At 36.2% G+C, this 25,869-nt stretch overlaps 2 protein-coding genes across 2 annotated transcripts; both read left to right on the plus strand.

Annotated features, from left to right (window-relative positions):
- Window positions 1-2,442: 2,442 nt before the first annotated feature.
- Window positions 2,443-3,639, plus strand: LOC131822642 (olfactory receptor 5AL1-like). Its single transcript, XM_059158930.1, has 2 exons — window positions 2,443-2,723; window positions 2,961-3,639. Exons 1-2 carry the CDS (start codon window positions 2,452-2,454, stop codon window positions 3,637-3,639), a joined length of 951 nt encoding a protein of 316 aa, XP_059014913.1. The 5' UTR covers window positions 2,443-2,451.
- Window positions 3,640-11,081: 7,442 nt separating this feature from the next.
- On the plus strand, window positions 11,082-12,023 carry LOC131822643 (olfactory receptor 5AL1-like). Its single transcript, XM_059158931.1, has one exon. The coding sequence runs from the start codon at window positions 11,082-11,084 to the stop codon at window positions 12,021-12,023; it is 942 nt and encodes a 313-aa protein (XP_059014914.1).
- Window positions 12,024-25,869: the final 13,846 nt, after the last annotated feature.

A 25,869-nucleotide genomic window follows, 5' to 3' on the forward strand; every position in this document is an offset into this window, starting at 1 on the left:
AAAAAATGAAATTGAAATCAAGCTTGTTGAAGTAGGGTTAATGCAAAATGTAAAGGATGATTACAATGAGTAAGGAGAAAAAGCTACAATACCACCTCACAGACATAATTACTGTTAACATTGTGGCATACATGGTTTGTGTATTTTCCCTCTGTGTATAAATATCTATAGGGCATAATGTGATGTGCATATATAGAAATCATTTATCACCAAATAACCTGTGTATCATGCTGTTCTTTTCAACATGCTATATTGTGAACATTTTTTAGTATCAATAAATGTAGACTTATTTCAGCATTTGAATGACTACTTAATGTTTTACTGAGATGTGTAATAAATGAATAAATTTCAGAGTATACTTAGACAACTTTCAATTTTGGGTAGGTAAAAATGAAACCATTCATATACTTGCATGCTTTTATCATTTCTCTAATTGCTTAGTGTTAAAACCATTGTATTAGCGGCAGGACTAATTAACAATTTTGATGCTTACTAGCATATCGTCTTCCATAAAGATGAAGACAAATTTCATCTTCTTTGGATGTGTAAGGTTGTTTTTGTTTTCCTACACCTTTAGCAACCCTGGGTATAACCATTCTTTTAATTTGATTGATTTAGTGAACAACTTACTGTTAGCTAATCCTTTCATATTTTATAAAATGAACTTTTTCTCTTTGAAATTTATCAGTCTATTGAGAGATATTTATAGTTATAGATACAAATACATTGTAAAGAGAGACTCATTATTGATTCTAAGTGTTTCTCTAGCATATGGTATAATATAAACATACGTGTTTTATTAAATAATATTTTATATGATTTTTGCTTATAATATCAACCTACTTTTGTATAGAAGTACCACCAGTATCTCTCCTAATATTTTGCAAAAGATATAATCTGTATTTATCCCAATTCCATGTTCAGTGGCTTTAAGTTTGTGGCCTGAAATCAGTGACAGTGGGAATATTTGCATCATAGAAATCAGAAAATCAACAGATGCTACAAATTAGCACTTTTTTCCTGTGATAAACATTCACTGTCCTGCCACAGATTCCTATTTTGTTTTACATTCTCCAGTTTATAATACAGTTTACTATCTGTAATGATAAATAACTATCCCTTACACTTTGTTTTAAGAAATGTCTAGGCTGTTCTTGCAAGTGTATTTAGTAAATATACTTAGGGTTACCCAGCATACATTACATTGTTGAATTAACTTATAAAAATTTTCTTCTTTCCTGAATACCATTCCAGTAATACATAATATGAAACTATGAGTTTACTCGGCTTAAACATAAACAACAGGAACATATAAGGTCAAGAGTCTGTTAAGTTAAATATTAAATTAAACTCTAGGTGTTTATTATTTTAAACAGAATCTTAAAAATTATATTTTCACACTTATTTGTGTTTTTTTTTAATTTGTGTTTTATTTTTATTTTTTTTTAAGATTTTATTTATTTATTTATTTGACAGATCATAAGTAGGCAGAGAGGCAGGCAAAGAGAGAGAGGGAGAAACAGACTCCCCACTGAGCAGAGAGCCTGATGCTGGGCTTGATCCCAGGACCCTGAGATCATGAGCCAAAGGCAGAGGCTTAACCCACGGAGCCACCCAGGTGCTTCTGATTTGTTTTTTTAAATATTTTATTTATTTTATTTGAGAGTGAGAGACAGAGATAGAAATGATGAGATAGAGAAAGCATCAGAGGGAGAGGGAAAAGCAGCTTCCTGTTGACCAGAGATACTGACACAGGGCTCAATCCCTGGGATCCTGACCAGAGCCAAAGGCAGATGCTGAACTGACCGAGCCACCCAGGTGCCCATATTTTCACATTTCTTTGAACTTACATTCTTATTATAGCATCATTTTCGTTATATTGACTTGAAGCTGAAGACTTCCACAATCATAACAAATGTAATATCTCTCCACTGAAGTTACTGGTTTGGATGCCGTAATACAATATCATGTACTTCATAAATAATATTTTTGCCCCTTCTTTTATTGCATGGCTAGCACACAGATAATGTCTAGTGACAGTCATGATTGTTTTAATTCTCGATTGAGTTGATTTGCTCAGTATTTAATCGTAATATATTACTGAAATGTGCCCCTATCTCTTTTATCACTAAAATATTATTCCTGCTGTTGTTGTAACACTGGGTTTTCATTTTATATATGAGATTCCACATTTAATTCAAGACATTCTGTTTTCTTCATCAATCCCCCAGACCACTGAGCATGTTGGAATTTCTGCCTGGAGCAAATCCCTTCAAATCAAAAGCAGGCAATAATGAAACCCAAGAATGGCCCATAGGACCAGCGAGGATTATCTTTCCAATATGGTCACCATAAAATAAGTGTGAGTTAAATTCTTAATCCAAGAAGTAGAAGATCATCCAACATGGATACTCTAAAGAGAATGACATGAGATGCTTCTACACATCTTCCATGGCTGAGGGCAATAATTCAGAAATAACTGAATTCATCCTCTTGGGACTCACACAAAATCTGGAGCTCCAAGCCCTACTTTTTGGGATCTTCCTAGTGATCTACATAATTAGTGTCATAGGTAATCTTGGGTTAATTATGCTAATTCATATCAGTTCTCAGCTTCACACACCTATGTATTTTTTCCTCAGCAACCTAGCTTTTGTGGATTTTTGCTATACCTCCTCTGTCACCCCTAACACCCTGGTGAACTTCTTTTCCGACCTGGGCCGGTTCACCCCTCCTTAGGCAACCTGGTGGTCCCCCGCTCCCGGGAGGTCACCATATTGATGCCGAACTTAGTGCGGACACCCGATCGGCATAGCGCACTACAGCCCAGAACTCCTGGGCTCAAGCGATCCTCCTGCCTCAGCCTCCCGAGTAGCTGGGACTACAGGCGCGCGCCACCGCGCCCGGCAAACACAACGAATAAACCACTCTCGTTTGAACTTCTTGCAAGAAATTAAGAGAATATCCTTACCTGCTTGTGCCACCCAATTGTGTTGCTTTATCGTGTTCGTGGTTTGTGAAGTGTATATGCTCTCAGTCATGGCATATGATAGATATGTTGCCATTTGCAACCCTTTACTCTATACCATCACCATGAACAGAAGGGTCTGTATTCAAATGGTGGTTAGTACATATGTGTATGGCTTTTCTGTTGGACTCCTACAGACAGTCCTTACATTCCACTTATCTTTTTGTGATTCAAATATAATAAATCACTTCTACTGTGATGACATTCCCCTGGTTCGTCTGGCCTGCTGTAAAAGCCATTACAAAGATATCAAAGAACTGGTATTGTTCACACTTGCTGGTTTCAATACCCTTTTCTCTCTTCTTATTGTCCTCATCTCCTACATATTCATTCTATTTGCCATTCTGAGGATTAATTCAGCTGAAGGCAGGCAAAAAGCATTCTCTACTTGTGCCTCCCACTTGACTTCCATCACTATATTTTACAGCACTATTATCTTCATGTATATGCAGCCAAAAACAAGTCATTCTCTGGATACTGACAAGATAGCTTCTGTTTTCTATATTGTGGTAATCCCCATGCTGAATCCTTTAATATACAGCCTGAGGAATCAGGAAGTCAAAAATGCTTTGAAAAGAATTATGGAAAAGGTGTCTTCTAGTATAAAATAAATGATCTATCATCTAACCAAAAGCCTTCAGAGTTGGGATGCAAAAAAATAAAAACAAAAGAAACAACATCAAAAACAGTCATCAAGAGTTCTCTATTAGCTTACCTTTAGTAATGCGCTTTCAAATGTTATAATATTAAACAAATCCATATCAAAACACAGGATACATTAATTTTATGATTTTATTTTCTATTATCATGAGAATTCTAACTCTTGAAAATATTGAAAGACATGAAAATAAAATAAATTCGATTGCAAATAGAGGTTAAATTGTTCCATAGATCATCTAAAATCAATCTCTTTTCCATAGAGGAATTTTGACTTGAACATTCTAATTCATGAACTTGACCTTGGTAAAAACCATGTCTACATTAGATCACTAAAGGAGCTTTTCTTTCTTTATTTTTTTTTAAATTTAATTTAATTTATTTTTTTTCAGTGGTCCATAATTCATTGTTTATGCACCACACCCTGTGCTCCATGTAATATGTGCCCTCCTTAATACCCACCACCACGTCACCCACGTTATTAACATTGTCTATAAAAGACACACGTGCACTCCTAGTAAGATGAATCTGAAAAGAATTGTTGGTTCTAGTGACCTCACATGGGCAATGGCATCAACACTGGTAGAACACTTAAAGGAAGACTGAAAAAGCAAGCTTGAATTTTAACAAATGAGACAAGTCCATCAGAGCAGAATAAAGTCTGTGGATTAAGTAATAGTGCTACACCAATATTAATTTGTGGATTTTTATAATAGTACTGTGGTCATTTAAGAGTTCCCCTGGTTTTAGTAAATATACGCTGTTGAGTATATAAGAATAAGGAAGCATCATGTCTCTGACCGATTATTAAACAGTTCAGGATAAAAGAATGTGGTAAAATGTCAATGTCAGAGGAATCTAGGTGAAGGGTGTAGAGGAAGTCCTTGTAAAATGTTAGCTTCAATAATTCTGAAATTATGTCAAAATAAAAAAGTTAAAATAAAAATAGTTCCTCAGCATTTATTATTCAATTTTAATGTTTGGGGTTCCTGGGTGGTTCAATGGGTTAAGTGTCAACTCTTGATTTTGGCTCAGGTCACAACCTTAGGGTCCCTAGATTGAGCTCTACATGAGGTTCTGTACTCAGTAGGGAGTCTGCTTGATAGTCCCTCTTTGTCTCCCTCTGCCCCTCCTCCCTCTAAAATAAAAAATAAATAAATCTTTTTAAAAAGATTTAATGTTTTAGTTGATTAGTATATTTTAACACATTTTTCATTTTGGTGTCCTCAAATTCTTTGTTAGCTTTAAAAAACTGTAACTTCATATAAATAATACAAGTTTTATTTGTTATGTTATTCTATAACTTTTACAAATAATACTTATATCTTCCTTAAGAAAATAACTAAATGAAACTACCCATTCATCCTCAATAAAACTTAATTTAACAAAATGGACTTTTGCTATATAAGGACTTATTACTAAAATTGTATTTTTCACTTGTTACAAACTAAAACAGTATACCATGTCTTTTATAGAAAACTTTAGGAGGACCTGGGTGGCTCAGTCGTTAAGTGTCTGCCCCAGCTCAGGTCATGATCCCTGGGGTGGAGCCCCAGATCAGGCTCCCTGAGTCTACTTCTCCCTCTCCCTCTGCTCCTCCCCATGCTTGTGTGCTCTCTCTCTCTCGTTCATGCTTTCTCTCTCTCTCAAATAAATAAATAAAATCTTTAAAATAAATAAGAAAATGTATATCAAAACTTTGTATAACAATTCTTAAAGTCACTGCATTTTGTTACTAACTTTATGATCCATACCTGAAGTAAATTCTGACACTGAGAGCAAGCACTTGAAACCCAGATTTACAGTCACCTCAATGTTAGAAACAGGCAGATTCTACTGGGCTGGCATCATCAATGCCAGGTACTCCTAGAACAAATCTTCTCATCAGTTCATCATGCTACTATAAGCTCAGGCTGGTGATCTATAAAGAAGAAAGCCAATTCTGGAATAAAATTCAAGAATGTTTTACAATAAGATCCTTTGTTTGAAGACACAATTCCCAGCAGTGTAAAAAGGAACTAACAAATTTAATTTCTTTACCCTTGATCATAGCCAAAAGGCTGACAAGTGATCCTTTAATTTCTTTAATGCTCATTTTGTAAACATTTTTTGATAACATAATAGTTTTTCAGACATTCTGTTGAATGTTGAAATATTCCAAAAGTCTACTTTATTCCCCAAGGCTTATTTATGTGATCTAAATTCTTTGGATCTTATTTTTTATTTATAAATGACAGCTAATTCATTGATCTCCATCATGCTTTCTTTCATTGATTCATTCAGCCAAAAATTATTAAAAGTATCATTTCACCAAAAATGTATATTTTTTTTCCTTGTAGAGGCTTAGAAGTCAAAAAAGCCGTCTGTATATAAAGGAAGAAGGGAAATACCATTGAGTCAACAGTCTTTTCCAAGTTAAATATGAAACACAGAAATATCAATTCCCATGAGGATTTTAAAACACAAAAATTTGACTACATGAGGGGAAATAAATACCATAATACACTGCTGATAGAAAAACCATGTAATTCCTATGGCGGGATATGTACCTAGTAAAATTATAATAGTCAACAAACCCACTTCTTAGAACCTATCCCAACAAATACTAGCAGAAAATGCAAAATAGCACATGTGCAAAGTTATTTGCTGGAATATTTATATTAGTAACATATTGACACCCAAATACCCAGTGGTAAGCACAGCTGTTCTAGAAATGGGGACGATTTCAGGTGTCCTACATGACGAGCATCAGAACATAATATTAAATCAGAAAGATATTAAAAAGGGGAAAAGAAAAATTTAATGTAAAATAAAGTGAAAAAGAAAAAAGGATACTTCCCATAAAACAAGAAAAGAGGATGATTAAAGATATGTACATGTGGAGCACATGGGTGGCTTAGTCTCTGAAATGCCTACTCTTGATTTTCAACTCAGGTCATGATATAAGGGTTGTGAGATCCAGGCCCCTGTGGGGCTCTGTCCTGAGCATGGAGCCTGCTTAAGATTCTCACTTTCTCTCCACTCTTCCTATCCCTCTCTTTCTCTCAAAGAAAGAAAGAAGAAAAAACAATATGTAAAAAAGATATGTATATGTATTTTTAAGATTTTATTTATTTATTTCACAGAGAGAGATCACAAATAGGCAGAGAGGCAAGGGGAAGCAGGCTCCCCGCCGATCAGGGAGCCCAATGCGGGGCTCGATCCCAGGACCCTGAGATCATGACCTAAGCCGAAGGCAGAGGCTTAACCCACTCAGCCACCCAAGTGCCCCTATATCTGATTTTTTAAAAAAGAAAACACATTAAGAGGACCCGTGGAAATGAACAAAAGTCGTTCCCTACAGGGAAGGCAGGGAATGAAGTGGGTGCTGACAGGTACGGAAGACAGTCTTACTTTGAATATATTTTGTTATGCATTTTGATTTTAGAATCATATCAAAGTCTTAAGGAATTAAAAAGAAAAGTAAGCCAAAAGTGGGAAAAAAGGAGACTTCATTTTAGAAGCCTTCGAGTAGATCTCATTGTATTCAAATGAAAGGCAACGGCTTTACATCGATCCACAAACCTCTGAATGATGTGGCCATGTCAACTCTCAGACTTCATCTCCTTCTCTTCCCTTTTCTTTGCTCTGACCTCCTTCTGCCTAAGATAACAGCATATTCCCACCACAGGTTTTTGTTTGTTTGCTTGTTTGTTTTTTTATCAAATGGACTAATGTTTTTATAGACATTCTTTCAGGGAAGATGCATGAACAGAAACTAGGCACATGAAAAGATGCTCAACATCATTAGTCATTAGAAAAATGCAAATCAAAACCAAAATTAGATACTACTTCATACTCCATCTGTTTTCTGTTCTGCATAGCTGGTGCTGAGGCTGAACAGCTACATCAGCCAGCCTCACCAGCTCTGTGGACACTATTGGTTTTCATCTAAAGCAAATTTAGATAAAGCGAATGATCCAATACTGTGGGGTGATTACAACAAGATATCAAGTGCCCTGTGATTTCTTTGCACTCAGTTTTCTAGAGATGGAAGAAGAAAATCAACATTCTTTTAAATTCATCTTTGCTGTTGAATTGAAATGTCAACCATAACAACAGTTTGAAACATTAATCTCAGACGAAAGCTTTCGATGTTGCTCCTTGGGAAACTGATTTTTGTCCACTGTTTTTCAAAAGCTGCTACTAAATCCAAGGCCCACAAACTGAGCATTTATTTTAAATAAATTCATAATTTTAATATGAAACCAATGTGACAAAATTTAAAGCAGATATAATAAACAATCAAAGCACAGATAGCAATTAATCAAACTGTTTTCCCAAAAGAGATAATTAAAATCTTCTTCTACCCTAGATTCTTCCATTAAGTAATGGCCCAGAAGGTGATCTACCATTTCAAGGGAAATAACTTGGTCCCCAAACACTAAACATCAAATAACTACGTGTTTTGAATACATATAATTATGTTGTTTTTCAGTGTTTGTTAAAAAATAATGTAATACCCCCCCAAAAAAAGCTTCCTGAGGGACCATACACACACAATTCAAATGTCTCATAATACCTGGGTAATTTTAAATATTACTGGATTCACAAAGATTCCTTCCAGGTGCAGTAGACCAGACTACTTAGGGGTTTATAGTTCCACTGAATGACTGTGTATTGAATATCGAAAGATCTCATACCCTAGGAAAAATATGAAATACCTGTAATGTAAACACTATTTGATGAACATCAGATGAGAGCAGCCTGATCTGAGATGCTGGAACTAGATTTTCTAGATTTATTTCAGCCATGTTAAAGACCTTGGAATTTTATCTTGAGAGCAATGGGAAGACACTGAATGATTATATCATAAAAATGACATCCACATCTCTAAAAGTTCATATAAGCTAAAACGTGAGGAACAGAAAGTTATAGGTAAGACTGGAGTCAAGATTAAAAATTAGGGGTCAGTTGCCAACAAAACAAAACAAAAAGTCATTGTGATTTGAATCAAGGAAACAGTATAAGTGAACAGATCTGAAAAGTATGTAAAGTATGTGGGAAATACTGGGAACAAATTGAATATTACAACAGGGAACAGGAAAGCAAAGTAAAAGATTAGTCTCTGATTTGGGAAACTGAATGGATAATGGCACTGCTCATTGAAGATATAAAATATATACTCCAGGTTTTGAGTATTAGGTCCAATGTACAGAGATTTAATATAATTTAATATAAGTTCTTTTCTGTATGTGATACTCTTGCATATGTATCTTCAGCATATAGAAGCCTACTGAGGATTTAGGATTGGTCAAAATCACTAACAAGAAAGTTAAAAGGGAAAATGTGGGGGCTTTGGAGAGAGCTTGAAGAACATGTTGTCTAAAGCAGAGGTGATAGAAGCAGAGCCTCCAAGATAGAAAATCAAAATGGACACATAGTAAACTCAGAGACTGTTCTGTTCTGGGAACCAAAGGTGTATTCAATAGAGTTTAATGCTACCAAGTTGTAAAAAAAAAAAAAAAACAAAAACAGTGGGGGCGGGGGCTTTCTTGGATTTAGGAATAGGGAAGTTGGTAGTAAACTTGGTGAGGGGATTTCTCGGTTTAATGGGAAAAGCAGGTAGGCTGCACCTCGTTAAGTCATAAATATGATTGAAAAATTGGGGGTAGGTGCCTGTTCTAAGATGTTTGGTTGAAAGCGCTGAAGGGAAGGCGTGCCTGGCTGGCTCAGTGGGTTAAGTGTCTGCCTTCAGATCAGGTCTTGATCCTGTGGTCCTGGGGATGACTCACATGTCAGGATCCCTGCTCTGCAGGGAGCCTGCTCCTACCTCTGCCTGCAGCTCCCCCTACTTGTGTGCTTGCTCTCTCTCTCTCTGTCAAATAAATAAATAAATATATATATATATTTTTTTTAAGTGCTGAAAGGGAGAGAAAAGATAAAAGTAGTAACCAAGATAAAGTTTCTATGGATACATTAATCAAAATTTAAGTGGGGAAAGTGCTTTTTATATTTTGCTATATTTTACCTGCCTTGACTCTCTGTGTCCTAACCATATGAAATAACATGAGACAATGCAATGGTAAAGTAAAATCAAGTTAACTCACCATCTGCTGTGCTGAAGAAAGGAAGGGAGATGATTTCAATTCTACCAGCTCTCGTGCATTCAGAATCCAGCACAGGTTTATGGAAATGTTCTGTAACCTGTAGCTGTTCTAAATGCTGCTTCGATTCTATTCATTTTGGACCATTTAGATATGTGAAGAAAAAAGGTAAAATAATGCCTCCTAATCATTGAAAGCTGTTTTACAATCTGGAAAATTATTCTCTAGTGTGCATTTTGCCAAAAGATAAAGCCAGAAAAATCACAGTCCTATTTTTCCTTAGTATTAATAGTATATATGTATTTTTTTTTTTACTTTTTAAAAAATTATTACTTTTTTAAATAAACATATAATGTGTTTTTATCCCCAGGGGTACAGGTCTGTGAATCGCCAGACTTACACACTTCACAGCACTCACCATAGCACATACCCTCCCCAATGTCCATAACCCTACCCCCCTCTCCCTACCCCCTCCCCCAGCAACCCTCAGTTTGTTTTGTGAAATTAAGAGTCACTTATGTTTTGTCTCCCTCCTGATCCCATCTTGTTTCATTTATTCCTTTCCTACCCCCAAACCTCCCATGTTGCATCTCCACTTCCTCATATCAGGGAGATCATATGACAGTTGTCTTTCTCTGATTGACTTATTTCACTAAGCATGATACCAGCATATGTGTATTAAAAAAAAAATGGAGATTAGTAAAAAGAAGAAAATTGCAAATTACACCAAACAGGATATCTAAAAATAGTACTAATAGTTTGGTTTTGACTTTCATTTTATATTTTCTACCCACGATTTTGGTAACTCTTAATATTCTTATGAAATGATGAAATTGTAATAATTTTATGACCTATAGCCTAAGAAATCATTTTGATATATATTGTCAAAGCCACTTGCACTCTTCACGTTCCTTCCTTTATATTTAAAGAAATATTCAAGTTTATTTCTTCATGTTTATTTCTTTATATTTAAAGAAAAGTACAACACAGACTTTGCCATTGTATTGATTATAAAAAATTAATAAAAGTACTCTTTCTTCTTCTTCTTCAGCATCTTGGTGAACTTTATATCATGGAATTTCTGCCTGGACCAAATCCTTTCACACTAAAAGCATAAACGGAATCCACACAAAATTCAGAACGCTATCAAGATTGTGCTCTGGCTGAATTTAACGTAACACCGCGGCTCGCCAGGGCTATCCTCTCACATTGAATTGATTATTCCTAACAGAGTGAAGTTTATTCAGAGTGTGTCCCCTAGAGGAGTTTATTGTAGATTTGTCATTCATCATTTACTGTTCATCTATTTCATGGCAAAAGGCAATCATTCAGTAGTCACTGAGTTCATCCTCTTGGGCCTCACAGATAACCTGGAGCTTCAGGCCACTCTCTTTTGTGTTTTCCTATTGATTTACTTAGTTACTGTCTTGGGTAATCTTGGTCTGATTGTGCTCATCCAAATCAGTCCTCAACTTCACACTCCTATGTATTTTTTCCTCTGTCACCTGGCGTTTGTTGATTTTTATGGTACCTCTGCCATCACTCCGAACACCCTTGTGAACTCTTTACGAGAAATTAAAAGCATGCCATTTTATGCATGTGCCAGTCAAGTGGGCTGCTTTATCACATTTTCAGTCTGGGAATTATTCATGCTGTCTGTCATGGCCTATGATCGGTATGTGGCCATCTGCAACCCTTTACTCTACATCGTTCTCATGCCCAGGAAACTCTGCATCCAGTTGGTCACTAGCTCTTACATCTACGGATTCACCGTGGGGCTCATTCAAGCAGCGGCTACATTCCACATGTCCTTCTGTGACTCTAATGTGGTTAACCAGTTCTACTGTGATGATGTTCCCTTGATTGCTCTCGCCTGCTCTGACACCCAAGTCAAAGAGTTGATGCTGTTCATCATTGCTGGATTCAATATGTTCTGTTCTCTTATCACTGTTCTCCTATCCTATGTGTTCATTGTCTTCGCCATCTTAAAGATCCATTCTGCTGCAGGAAGACAAAAAGCCTTTTCTACGTGTGCTTCTCACCTGTTTTCTATTACTGTATATTACGGGACCCTCAGTTTTATGTACCTGCGCCCCAAGTCAAGCCACTCACTGGATAAAGACAAATTTGCCTCGGTATTCTATGCAGTGGTGATTCCCATGTTAAATCCTTTAATCTATAGCTTGAGGAATCAGGAAGTAAAAAATGCTTTCAAGAAGATTTTTGAAAAGGTATATTCTAGTAATCGATAATAAGGTGTGTGTATTTTCTTTTTTTTTTTTTTAAGAAATACTGGATGTTAAGAATTTAAGTGAAGGCTTATACATGGTACAGTGCTAGTAAGTGTAGAAACTTTTGTTTTCTAAAGCTCAGTTCTCTGATCACTATCTCCTTGAAAAAAAAAATAGATATTTTCTTGGTTTTGCTCACATGTTTGTAGTAGATATTCTACAAATGCTTGTTTAATTGTTGAATTGTAAAAAAGAGATAAAAACCATCCATTCTGTTTTTCCAGGAGATGCTTCAGTAATAGAGGTGAAGAACAAAGCAACTTAATAGCATAACTTTATCTTTTTTCACTGTGATGTTGAAAATTTTAGGTGGTCTTGCAGGACATCAACTATGTGAATGTTATTGAAAATACCAGATATGATTTACTTCCATAGTTGAATTGGAGTAAAAGATAACAAGGTGCTTGTTCGAAGGGTTTTGGTTTAAAAATGCCTGAAAATGTGACCTTGCTCTTTACTTTATATGTCCCTATTGATATGGTTGAGCATTTTTTAAAGACTTTATTTTATTATAACTATGCTAACATATCATAATCATCCAAAGTCCATAGTTCTCCTTAGTGTTCACTCTTGATGTTGTACATTGTATGGGTTGGGAAAATGACTTATATCTATCATACAGATATTATGCAGATATTTTCATTGCCCTAAAAATCTTCTGTGCTCTACTTATTCACCTGTCCTTGGCCATTCTTACCCCTGGCATCTGCTGAATTTTTTACTGCCTCCATTCTTTTCTAGAGTGTCATAGAGTTAGAATCATATGTATGTGGCCTTTTCAGATGGGCTTTTTTCCCTTGGTGATCATGTAAGTTTCCTCCCTGTCTTTTCATGGCTTGATAGCTCCTTTCTTTTTAGTACTAAAACATTCGACTGTCTGAATAAACCATAGTTTATTGATCCATTCACCTACCAAATGACAGCTGCTTCCAACTTTTGACAATTATGAATAAAGCAGCTATAAACATCAGTGTGCAAGTTTGTGCATCGATTTAAGTTCTCAGCTCCTTTGCTTAAATACCAATGAACACAATTGCTGGGTCATGTGGTAAGACTATGCTTAGTTTTGTAAGCAGCTGCCAAACTTTCTTGGCTGAACATTTTAACATGATCGTTCAAACACTACCCCTTCTATATTTTCCTCCCATTCAGCCAGGACTTTAACTGCACCAATTACCCCTGAATGGAGTGACACAAGCCTTATTCCACATGGTTACTAAGAATCTAATTGCTTTGTCCTTGTTAATGTATATGTTTTGCAGTTGCCCAATGACAATGGCATTATCTCTGAGCAAGAAAGTTCTAAAGATATTTTGAATTTCTGTGTTCCAGCCCATTTGTGCATTGGCACTCCTAATTTTTATGTTAATTAGAACTGACCACCTTAGCCACCACACTAATTCATTCTTTGCCTGTTGGTCTGTAAGTGTGAAGTTGTCACAGATTCCATTTTGTTAAAACACTAATTAAGACGCTGGTAGAAATATTTGCCTTCTGGAACTCCAAACCTATAGCTCAGAATAGCCTAATATTGTAGGAAGAGGAGACACAAATTCAGAAATTAGGTCACAGGATGGAATTATGAGAAGAATCCTACTACCATCCTTCAGAACAACCTTGTAAGTTGGAATGTAATAAGGCACAAGTCCGCTTATGACTAATTCCTCCATAACATGGCAGCCTTTCTTTGCACTCGGCCCAAATTTTATTTAGAACTTCTTCAGTGGGACCTCTAACCCATGAAACCATAACATACATTGGCAGGAGTCTGTGGAGCAGAGACAAATAATACAAAAACCTGGATCACTTGTTCATATAATTATTGGTGCCATTTCAACACAATTTAACTAGGTTATAAATGAATTACTTCCATCTTCAATGGACTGCTATTGTGCCAGCCCCAAATTGTGAGTTGGTGAACCTATAACATATTATTGGTAACTGATGCTGAGTTTTCACTTGGTGTCTTTTCATCCAGGATCATTTAGTTTCTACTAGGGCACAGTAGAACATGGAAAGCTATTTTATTTCTTCTTCAGAAGATCTAGGTTTGCTCCAAGGTCCTTGTGGTGATGTGGATTTGAGCTTCCAAGGACCCAAGCACCATTGTTTCTAATACAGATATCTCCAAAATCATTGGATCACTTGCAGAATCTACTCTTTCCCTGTAACTGAATCAAATCAGGTCATCTGCTGTAATACCCAGCAAATGGCTCAGAGCTATAATCTCAAATGTGGCATATGCTGCCTGGTAAGTCCAAACAGTCCCCCAAAGTGCTGTACGCATTTCTGAATTGCTGAGAGTTTGTGGCACAGCAATGTGTCTTTTACTTTGGAGGGGATGGAAGTGCAAAGAGTACTCCTTAAAACCCAGCTTAAAGAAAACGTACTGAGGAAACTACTGTACTCTGAATATTTGTGTATTAAATATTCCCCCTAATTTTTGACTCCTATATGTTATTAAGGCATCAAAGGATCTTGCCATTCACAGTGCACCAGGTATAATTAGCAAGATTCTATGAATATAGTAACCTTACATTATGTTTTGCTAAATGTCAAGATGATAAAATCCCCAGTGGACAATGTTTTTAATCTTTATTGGGATATAATTGACAAGCATAAATCATATATATTTAAGGAGTACAACTTTATGTTTTAAATTATATATATATACATTGTGAAATAATTGTGACAGGCTAACGAATATATCTATCAGCTCCCATAATTACCATTTCCTCCTTCCTTCCTTCCTCTCTGTCATAAGAACACTTAAGATCTACCTTCTTAGCAAATTGCAAGTACACACTATGGTACTGTTAACTATAGTCACATTGCTCTACTGTATCTCCAGAGCATATGTGTCTTGCATAACTAGAACTTTGCATCAACACTTCCCTCATTTCTTCTTCCATTCCCAGCCCCTGTCAACCATTCTACTTTCTACATTAGATCATGCAGGATTTGCCCTTCCATGTCTAACTTATTTTACTTAGCATAACATCTTCCCAGGACATGAACAAATTTTGAAAATAAAGCATTTATATATCCTTGAAGAAGTCTGCTCTAAAGTAATTTATTTACTTTTTTTTTTTTTTTTTTTTTTTTTTTTTTGTAAAGAAACTAAGGCTCTTCATTGATCCATATTACCAGATGCATTTTCTCAAGGTAAACAATTGTATTCACCTTGTGTGTATGCATTATCCCCATTTTATAAATAACTGAATTTTAAAGATAATAAGTGACTTGTTCAAGATCACACACCTTGTAGGTGGCAAAGTTAGGATTTGGGGCCAATGCTTCTGAATTCAAAATGCATGGGTTTTAATACTCTAAGACATTCAGGGTGTCATATTTTTTATACATTTGTTCTATTTAAGTGCCTTGAGACAGATTTGGAAAGATCATAGTTGTGGTAGGTTACTACCAAATAGTCCACACAAATCCCTAAGTCTATATTCACACACTTGTATAGTTACCTCTCTTATGGACGGTCCTATGACTTGCTTTATAAAATAAAATGCTCAAAGGTGATGTTATGCTGTAATTTCTAAGGCTTGACTCTTTTTCTCCATTGGAGTGCTAAAGGTTAGATCTGACCACCATATTTATGGACACCCAAGCTAGATGCCTGGAGATGTCACTTGCATAAAAGAAAGTATTTCAGCTGACAGACTCACCAAGTGTCAGTTGTTATCAAGATTATCTTGGGTCACACATCCTACTGCCCAATTTCCAGCACATGAAGAAGGATTGTCTAATAAGGTCACAGACTCATGAGAGATAATAAATCATGGTTGCTTTAGGCCACGGGTCTTTTGTTTTTTTATTTTTTATATTGCAATAGATAGTTGGAACAATAAATCACAAAAAGAATTGCAGATAAAAAAATTTAAAGGTTTTCTTTATTTATTCATAAGAGACAGTGAGAGAGAGAGAGGGAGGCAGAGACAGAGGGAGATGCAGTCACCCCACAGACACCCCACCCCAAACATGGACCCAACCCCAGGACATGATCCCAGGATTCTGGGATCAGGACCTGAGCCGGAAGCAGACACTTAATCAACTGAGTCACCCAGGCACCCAAGAATTGCAATTTTTAAAGATTAAGTTAGTTCTGAATTGCCTGGGTGGCTCAGTTGGTTAAGCATTCAACTTTTGATTTCTGCTCAAGTCATCATCTCAGGGCTGTGAAATGGAGCCCCAAGTCAGGCTTCATGTTTGTTGTTCTTAGAGCCTGTTAAGATTCTCTCCCTTCCTCCTCTCTCTGCCTCTCCCCAACCTCTCCTTCTCAAAGGGAAAAAAAAAAAAAAAGATTAAATTAGTTCTAATAATTAATCCTAAAAATAGATTTTATGATTTTGACAGAAAGGTAAAGTTAAAATTTCTTTTTTAATTTTTTTATTAAAATATAATGTATTTTTTTTTCCAGGGATCTAGGTCTAGGATTCCTCAGTCATCTTACAACACATACCTTCTCCAATGTCCATCACCCAGTTACCCTCCCCTCCAGCAACCTTCAGTTTTTTTCCTAAGATTAAGAGTCTCCTATGGTTTGTCTCCATCTCTGGTTTTGTCTTGTTTCATTTTTTCCTCTCTCTCCCTATGACCTAAAACAATTGATGAACATTCTCAGAGGTCCATAGCTGCATACATGCAGATGGATGTTTTCAAGTCTCTGGGCAAAGCTACACTTCGTATAATCATTACAGATTAGTTTTTAAAAATTCAGAAACATGAAAAATAAAAATCAAATGCAAAAAATTAAAATGCAAAAAATACGGTGGCTTCTATACAATTTATGTTTTAGATTTTTTTGTTATTTTAATTCTGTTAGAGTGCTGTTATAAAACCTCAGAAAAACAGTGTTCCTAGGATAAAATATCCACATTCAATAAGATTTAATTGTTTTTTGTGTTTTTTTTGTAAAAATAAGCAACGTGTCTATGTATCTTTCTATGTATCACCGTATATATACATGTGTATGTGGAGTGGAGAGGAACAGAGTCGGCTAAAGAGTTTAATTAAAGAGAAGTGTTCGCTTCTCTGTGGCTAGTGTGCCCTATGTGCGTTCCAAAAGACTTCAGGAAACAAAGTGAACTTCACTGTAGGTCATGTTGCTCTGACCAAAACTTTCAAACAATCTTCTGAGAGTAAGTTAAATGTACCTGCAGTTTGATAAATTCATGGTTTAATTATTATTTGCCCACAGCTCAACAGATACTGACTTTCAGATATAAGGTTGGATCTCTGGAAAAATCTAAAGCAATACTTGGCAGCCTTGCAAAGTTCAACAGCAAGCCAACGAACTTTGATCAAATGCATACTGCTACTTTTTACTAAAATTCAAAATTTAATAAAATCCATACTAAAAGAAAAAACTAAGTAAAATACAGTTAAATATTTTGTGAGCTGTTTTTTCCTGTGTTTAAATAATCTTTCTGCTAGTTAATAATTCTTTATTATACTTGGGCTCAGCACAGTAATCTGAAATTTCAAATGATTATTCCTTGACTGTTAAGCAAATAAGATCCCTAAAGACTAACCATAACATTATTACTCTTGTGAAACATCATTTGTTTTTCCATAATTTACTTAAAATGATGTAACACAAAGAAAATGTTCTAGAGGGATCAACAAATAGTACAAGATACACTCCCCATACTTTAGTAATGTATTCACAGAATTTGCATCAAGATACATTGGCCTCTTTTTGGTTATATCGTGGATTACTCAAAGACAGCATGTAGAGGGGAAAAATCAAGGTAACTGAAGTAGTAAAAAAGGATTTGATGTAACACAAACTTTGTATTTATTTTTTTCCATTATTAATATTATATTGGACCATCTATGAATTATTGAGTCTTACGAGGTATTAGAGAAAAAAAAAGGAAAATATAAAACAATCTTTGTTTGCCAGGAGTTTGAAATTTAGAGTTAGGTTACAAACAAATTAACAAGTGAATCTATTATTGGATTAAACACTTAAGAGGTAATGAAGCACATCTAGAAAGAAGGGAAGTTTCACATGAGGTCACACTCAGTTAATTTGTCTAGCACCCTAATTGAGACAGGTATCTAAAAACCAAAAATTCTAAATAGTTTATGTAATTGATTAACACAACACCTATCTTATCACGGGGGATAGGCAGGATTTGAGTTCAATTTTTGTCCAACCATAAAGCTTCATTTTTTAATAGCTATCTTATATTTCCAATTACAATTATACAACCTTGGGATTTTTATTTTTTTATTTTTTTTAAGATTTTATTTATTTATTTGACAGACAGAGATCACAAGTAGGCAGAGAAGCAGACAGAGAGAGAGGAGGAGGAAGCAGGCTCCCTGCTGAGCAGAGAGCCTGATGCGGGGCTTGATCCCAGGACCCTGGGATCATGACCTGCGCTGAAGGCAGAGGCTTTAACCCACTGAGCCACCCAGGGGCCCCACCTTGGGATTTTTAAAACACTGAATGGGGATTCACAAAAATGCCACCTAAAAACTAGGTTTAAGTTAAATTTTTCACAAGTTAAAGAAATAATTTAAAAAAATATGTGAGCCTTAGTCTGGCACAGAAACCCTGTTGCTCATACACCTGGAAAAGAAAGTAAAGAGAAAGGTTAACACTTATGGATCTGAGTACCTTCTGTCTTTATCATTCCTTTGCTCACCAGTGATGTTAGCTTCAAACATTTCTGAGAATCTTCCATCTCCCTGAAAAATCAAATTCTTTTTTTAAAAGATTTTATTTATTTATTTGACAGAGAGAGGTATCACAAGTAGGCAGGGGGTGGGGGATGCAGGCTCCCTGCTGAGCAGAGAGCCCAATGCAGGACTCGATCCCAGGACCCTGAGATCATGACCTGAGCCAAAGGCAGAGGCTTAACCCACTGAGCCACCCAGGCACCCCAGGCACCCCTGAAAAACCAAATTCTTAACTGTTTCAATAAAGCCTAACTATATTTCACTTCCATATTTTGATGTCACTTGGTCCTGTTTGTTCTCATAAAACTGCCTTGGTTTACAACCTAAGGAAAAGACTTAGCAAATGGAGACACAATCTTCTCATGGAAAAATGGGAGTCCTTCAAGGTGTGCCTGAGCAGTCAGTGGATTAACCATCAGTGGATTAATCCAGTCAGTGGATTAACCTACCTTTAGCTCAGGTCATGATTCCAAGGTCCTGGGATCAGAATCCCTGCTCAGTGGGGAGTCTGCTTCTCACTCTTCCTCTGTCCCTCTCTCTACCCCCACATGTTCTCTCTTTGTCCATTCAATAAATAAATAAAATATTTAGAACAGTGAAAAAATAAATTGAGACTTTTTAAAATTTTATTTATTTATTTAACAGAGAGAGCCTAGGTAGGGAGAGGGAGAAGGAGAAGCAGGTTCCCTGCTGAGTGGAGAGCTGAATGTGGGGCTGGATTCTAGACCCTGGGATCATGACCTGAGCCAAAAGCAGATGCTTAACCGACTAAGCCACCTAGGCACCCCTAAGTTGAGACTTTTAAGAAAAGTTCTCTCTAATGGTCTTCAATTTGTGTGATTACTTACATAGTAAAATGCCAATACCCTATGAATACTTTAATTGTTAAATGACCAAATTAAGGGGGAAAAACTCTATAAAGATATAATCACTAGAGGCTCTTTATAAATTACATTCTGATATTACTTTGGTGAGGTCAAAAAATGTAGAAAAAATGGGTTCCTCTGATCTAATCCATAAATAAGAAATATAATTGAGAGAATATGAGGGAATTAGAAGTGAACATTACAAAAAAAGTATGCATTAAATTTATCAGAACAGTTACATTCTAGATATATTCCTGAAAATCCTATGCCTCTCAAATAACTGAATTATTTTAAATAAAGCATATTTGTAAGGAATTCTAACTTTGAACATTTTTAAATTATCCTGTTGTAAGGTAAAATAGGCTAATTTCTCTACTTCATAAATTCTGATTTTCACACATTAAACTTCAATGTATGTGATTCATTTCTTAGTATTGATAAGAATATTAAATGAGTTGATAAATGCTAACCACATACAGTTAGGCTAAACAGTGGTCAACACTAAATAAATGTCAGATATTTTTATTTGAGAATCACTACACCAGGCCCCTCCCCCAGAAGATCAACAAGAAATCCAGCCGAGACCAAGTTCACCTACCAAGGAGTGCGGTTTCAATACCAAGGAGAGCAGCAGAATTCCAGAGGAGGAGAAAGCAAAGCACAGAACTCATGGCTTTCTCCCTGTGATTTATTTTTTGGTCTTGCAGTTAATTTAATTTTTTTCTTTTTCTTTTTTTTTTTTTCTTTTTTCTCGCCTTTGGGTAAATTTTTTTTTTCTTTTTAATTTTTACCCTTTTCTTTTTTTAACAATTTTTGACTAGTTTATCTAATATATATATATATATATATATTTTTTTCTTTTTTATATTTTTCTTTATTCATTTTCATTTTTTTAAATTCTTTCCTTTTCTTTTTTTTTCTCTTTTTTTTTCTTTCTTCTTTTTGAACCTCTTTTTATCCCCTTTCTCCCCCCTCATGATTTGGGATCTCTTCTGATTTGGTTAAAGCATATTTTCCTGGGGTTGTTGCAACCCTTTTAGTATTTTACTTGCTCCTTCATATACTCTTATCTGGGCAAAATGACAAGACGGAAAAATTCAACGCAAAAAAAAGAACAAGAGGCAGTACCGAAGGCTAGGGACCTAATCAATACAGACATTGATAATATGTCAGATCTAGAGTTCAGAATGACAATTCTCAAGGTTCTAGCCGGGCTCGAAAAAGGCATGGAAGATATTAGAGAAACCCTCTTGGGAGATATAAAAGCCCTTTCTGGAGAAATAAAAGAACTAAAATCTAACCAAGTTGAAATAAAAAAAGCTATTAATGAGGTGCAATCATAATGGAGGGTCTCACTGCTAGGATAAATGAGGCAGAAGAAAGAATTAGTGATATAGAAGACCAAATGACAGAGAATAAAGAAGCTGAGCAAAAGAGGGACAAACAGCTACTGGACCACGAGGGGAGAATTCGAGAGATAAGTGACACCATAAGACGAAACAACATTAGAATAATTGGGATTCCAGAAGAAGAAGAAAGAGAGAGGGGAGCAGAAGGTATACTGGAGAGAATTATTGGGGAGAATTTCCCCAATATGGCAAAGGGAACGAGCATCAAAATTCAGGAGGTTCAGAGAACGCCCCTCAAAATCAATAAGAATAGGCCCACACCCCATCACCTAATAGTAAAATTCACAAGTCTTAGTGACAAAGAGAAAATCCTGAAAGCAGCCTGGGAAAAGAAGTCTGTAACATACAATGGTAAAAATATTAGATTGGCAGCTGACTTATCCACAGAGACCTGGCAGGCCAGAAAGAGCTGGCATGATATTTTCAGAGCACTAAACGAGAAAAACATGCAGCCAAGAATACTATATCCAGCTAGGCTATCATTGAAAAATAGAAGGAGAGACTAAAAGCTTCCAGGACAAACAAAAACTGAAAGAATTTGCAAGCACCAAACCAGCTCTACAGGAAAAATTGAAAGGGGTCCTCTAAGCAAAGAGAGAGCCTACAAGTGGTAGATCAGAAAGGAACAGAGACCATATACAGTAACAGTCACCTTACAGGCAATACAATGGCACTAAATTCATATCTCTCAATAGTTACCCTGAATGTTAATGGGCTAAATGCCCCTGTCAAAAGACACAGGGTATCAGAATGGATAAAAAAACAAAACCCATATATATGTGGCCTCCAAGAAACTCATTTGAAGCCCGAAGACACCTCCAGATTTAAAGTGAGGGGGTGGAAAAGAATTTACCATGCTAATGGACATCAGAAAAAGGCAGAAGTGGCAATCCTTATATCAAATCAATTAGATTTTAAGCCAAAGACTATAATAAGAGATGAGGAAGGACACTATATCATACACAAAGGGTCTGTCCAACAAGAAGATCTAACAATTTTAAATATCTATGCCCCCAACGTGGGAGCAGCCAACTATATAAACCAATTAATAACAAAAATCAAAGAAACACATCAACAATAATACAGCAATAGTAGGGGACTTTAACACTCCCATCACTGAAATGGACAGATCATCCAAGCAAAAGATCAGCAAGGAAATATAGGCCTTAAACGACACACTGGACCAGATGGACATCACAGATCTATTCAGAACATTTCATCCCAAAGCAACAGAATACACATTCTTCTTTAGTGCACATGGAACATTCTCCAGAATAGATCACATCCTCGGTCCTAAATCAGGACTCAACAGGTATCAAAAGATTGGGATCATTCCCTGCACATTTTCAGACCACAATGCTCTAAAGCTAGAACTCAACCACAAAAGGAAGTTTGGAAAGAACCCAAATACATGGAGACTAAACAGCATCCTTCTAAAGAATGAATGGGTCAACCAGGAAATTAAAGAAGAATTAAAGAAAATCATGGAAACAAATGATAATGAAAATACAATGGTTCAAAATCTGTGGGACACAACAAAGGCAGTCTTGAGAGGAAAATATATAGCAGTACAAGCCTTTCTCAAGAAACAAGAAAGGTCTCAGGTACACAACCTAACACTACACCTAAAGGAGTTGGAGACAGAACAAAAAAGAAACCCTAAGCCCAGCAGGAGAAGAGAAATCATAAAGATCAGAGCAGAAATCAATGAAATAGAAACCAAAAAAACAATAGAACAAATCAACGAAACTAGGAGCTGGTTCTTTGAAAGAATTAATAAAATTGATAAACCCCTGGCCCAATTTATCAAAAAGAAAAGAGAAAGGACCTAAATAAATAAAATCATGAATGAAAGAGGAGAGATCACAACTAACACCAAAGAAATACAAACTATTATAAGAAATACTATGAGCAACTCTACACCAACAAATTTGATAATCTGGAAGAAATGGATGCATTCCTAAAAACATATAAACTACCACAACTGAACCAGGAAGAAATAGAAAGCCTGAAGAGACCCATAACCAGTAAGGAGATTGAAACAGTCATCAAAAATCTCCAAACAAACAAAAGCCCAGGGCCAGACGGCTTCCCAGGGGAATTCTACCAAACATTTAAAGAAGAACTAATTCCTATTCTCCTGAAACTGTTCCAAAAAATAGAAATGGAAGGAAAACTTCCAAACTCATTTTATGAGGCCAGCATCACCTTGATCCCAAAACCAGTCAAAGATCCCATCAAAAAAGTGAGCTATAGACCAATATCCTTGATGAACACAGATGCGAAAATTCTCACCAAAATACTAGCCAATAGGATTCAACAGTACATTAAAAGAATTATTCACCACGACCAAGGGGGATTTATTCCAGGGCTGCAAGTTTGGTTCAACATCTGCAAATCAGTCAATGTGATATGACACATCAATAAAAGAAAGAACAAGAACCATATGATACTCTCAATAGATGCTGAAAAAGCATTTGACAAAGTACAGCATCCCTTCCTGATCAAAACTCTTCAAAGTGTAGGGATAGAGGGCACATACCTCAATATCACCAAAGCCATCTATGAAAAACCCACCACAAATATCATTCTCAATGGAGAAAAACTGAAAGCTTTTCCCCTAAGGTCAGGAACACGGCAGGGATGTCCATTATCACCACTGCTATTCAACATAGTACTAGAGGTCCTAGCCTCAGCAATCAGACAACAAAAGGAAATTAAAGGCATCCAAATCGGCAAAGAAGTAGTCAAATTATCACACTTCGCAGATGATATGATACTATATGTGGAAAACCCAAAAGACTCCACTCCAAAACTGCTAGAACTTATACAGGAATTCAGTAAAGTGTCAGGATATAAAATCAATGCACAGAAATCAGTTGCATTTCTCTACACCAACAACAAGACAGAAGAAAGAGAAATTAAGGAGTCAATCCCATTTACAATTGCACCCCAAACCATAAGATACCTAGGAATATACCTAACCAAAGAGGCACAGAATCTATACTCAGAAAACTATAAAGTACTCATGAAAGAAATTGAGGAAGACACAAAGAAATGGAAAAATGTTCCATGCTCCTGGATTGGAAGAATAAATATTGTGAAAATGTCTATGCTACCTAAAGCAATCTACACATTTAATGCAATTCCTATCAAAGTACCATCCATCTTTTTCAAAGAAATGGAACAAATAATTCTAAAATTTATATGGAACCAGAAAAGACCTCGAATAGCCAAAGCGATATTGAAAAAGAAAGCCAACGTTGGTGGCATCACAATTCCGGACTTCAAGCTCTATTCCAAAGCTGTCATCATCAAGACAGCATGGTAGTGGCACAAAAACAGACACATAGATCAATGGAACAGAATAGAGAGCCCAGAAATAGACCACCAACTCTATGGTCAACTCATCTTCCACAAAGCAGGAAAGAATGTCCAATGGAAAAAAGACATCCTCTTTAATAAATGTTGCTGGGAAAATTGGACAGCCACATGCAGAAAAATGAAATTGGACCATTTCCTTACACCACACACGAAAATAGACTCCAAATGGATGAAGGACCTCAATGTGCAAAAGGAATCCATCAAAATCCTTGAGGAGAACACAGGCAGCAACCTCTTTGACCTCAGCCGCAGCAACATCTTCCTAGGAACATCGCCGAAGGCAAGGGAAGCAAGGGCAAAAATGAACTATTGGGATTTCATCAAGATCAAAAGCTTTTGCACAGCAAAGGAAACAGTTAATAAAATCAAAAGACAACTGACAGAATGGGAGAAGATATTTGCAAACGACATATCAGATAAAGGACTAGTGTCCAAAATCTATGAAGAACTTAGCAAACTCAACACCCAAAGAACAAATAATCCAATCAAGAAATGGGCAGAGGACATGAACAGACATTTCTGCAAAGAAGACATCCAGATGGCCAACAGACACATGAAAAAGTGCTCCATATCACTCGGCATCAGGGAAATACAAATCAAAACCACAATTAGGTATCACCTCACACCAGTCAGAATGGCTAAAAGCAACAAGTCAGGAAATGACAGATGCTGGAGAGGATGCGGAGAAAGGGGAACCCTCCTACACTGTTGGTGGGAATGCAAGCTGGTGCAGCCACTCTGGAAAACAGCATGGAGGTTCCTCAAAATGTTGAAAATAGAACTGTCCTATGACCCAGCAATACCACTACTGGGTATTTACCCTAAAGATACAAACGTAGTGATCCAAAGGGGCACGTGCACCCGAATGTTTATAGCAGCAATGTCCACAATAGCCAAACTATGGAAAGAACCTAGATGTCCATCAACAGATGAATGGATCAAGAAGATGTGGTATATATACACAATGGAATATTATGCAGCCATCAAAAGAAATGAAATCTTGCCATTTGCGACAACATGGATGGAACTAGAGTGTATCATGCTTAGCGAAATAAGTCAAGTGGAGAAAGACAACTATCATATGATCTCCCTCATATGAGGAAGTGGTGATGCAACATGGGGGCTTAAGTGGGTAGAAGAAGAATCAATGAAACAAGATGGAATTGGGAGGGAGACAAACCATAAGTGACTCTTAATCTCACAAAACAAACTGAGGTTTGCTGGGGGGAGGGAAGTTGGGAGAAGGGGGTGGAATTATGGACATTGGGGAGGGTATGGGCTTTGGTGAGTGCTGTGAAGTGTGTAAACCTGGTGATTCACAGACCTGTACCCCTGGGGATAAAAATATATGTTTATAAAAAATAAAAAATTTTAAAAAAAAGAAATGTCAGCAGGAGAAAGCTTGATTTATTTATCTTCTTGCATTCAATAAAGAATTTATTATTG

The sequence above is a fragment of the Mustela lutreola genome, chromosome 1 (assembly GCF_030435805.1).
Source record: "Mustela lutreola isolate mMusLut2 chromosome 1, mMusLut2.pri, whole genome shotgun sequence".
In the NCBI taxonomy this organism is placed as follows: domain Eukaryota; kingdom Metazoa; phylum Chordata; class Mammalia; order Carnivora; family Mustelidae; genus Mustela; species Mustela lutreola.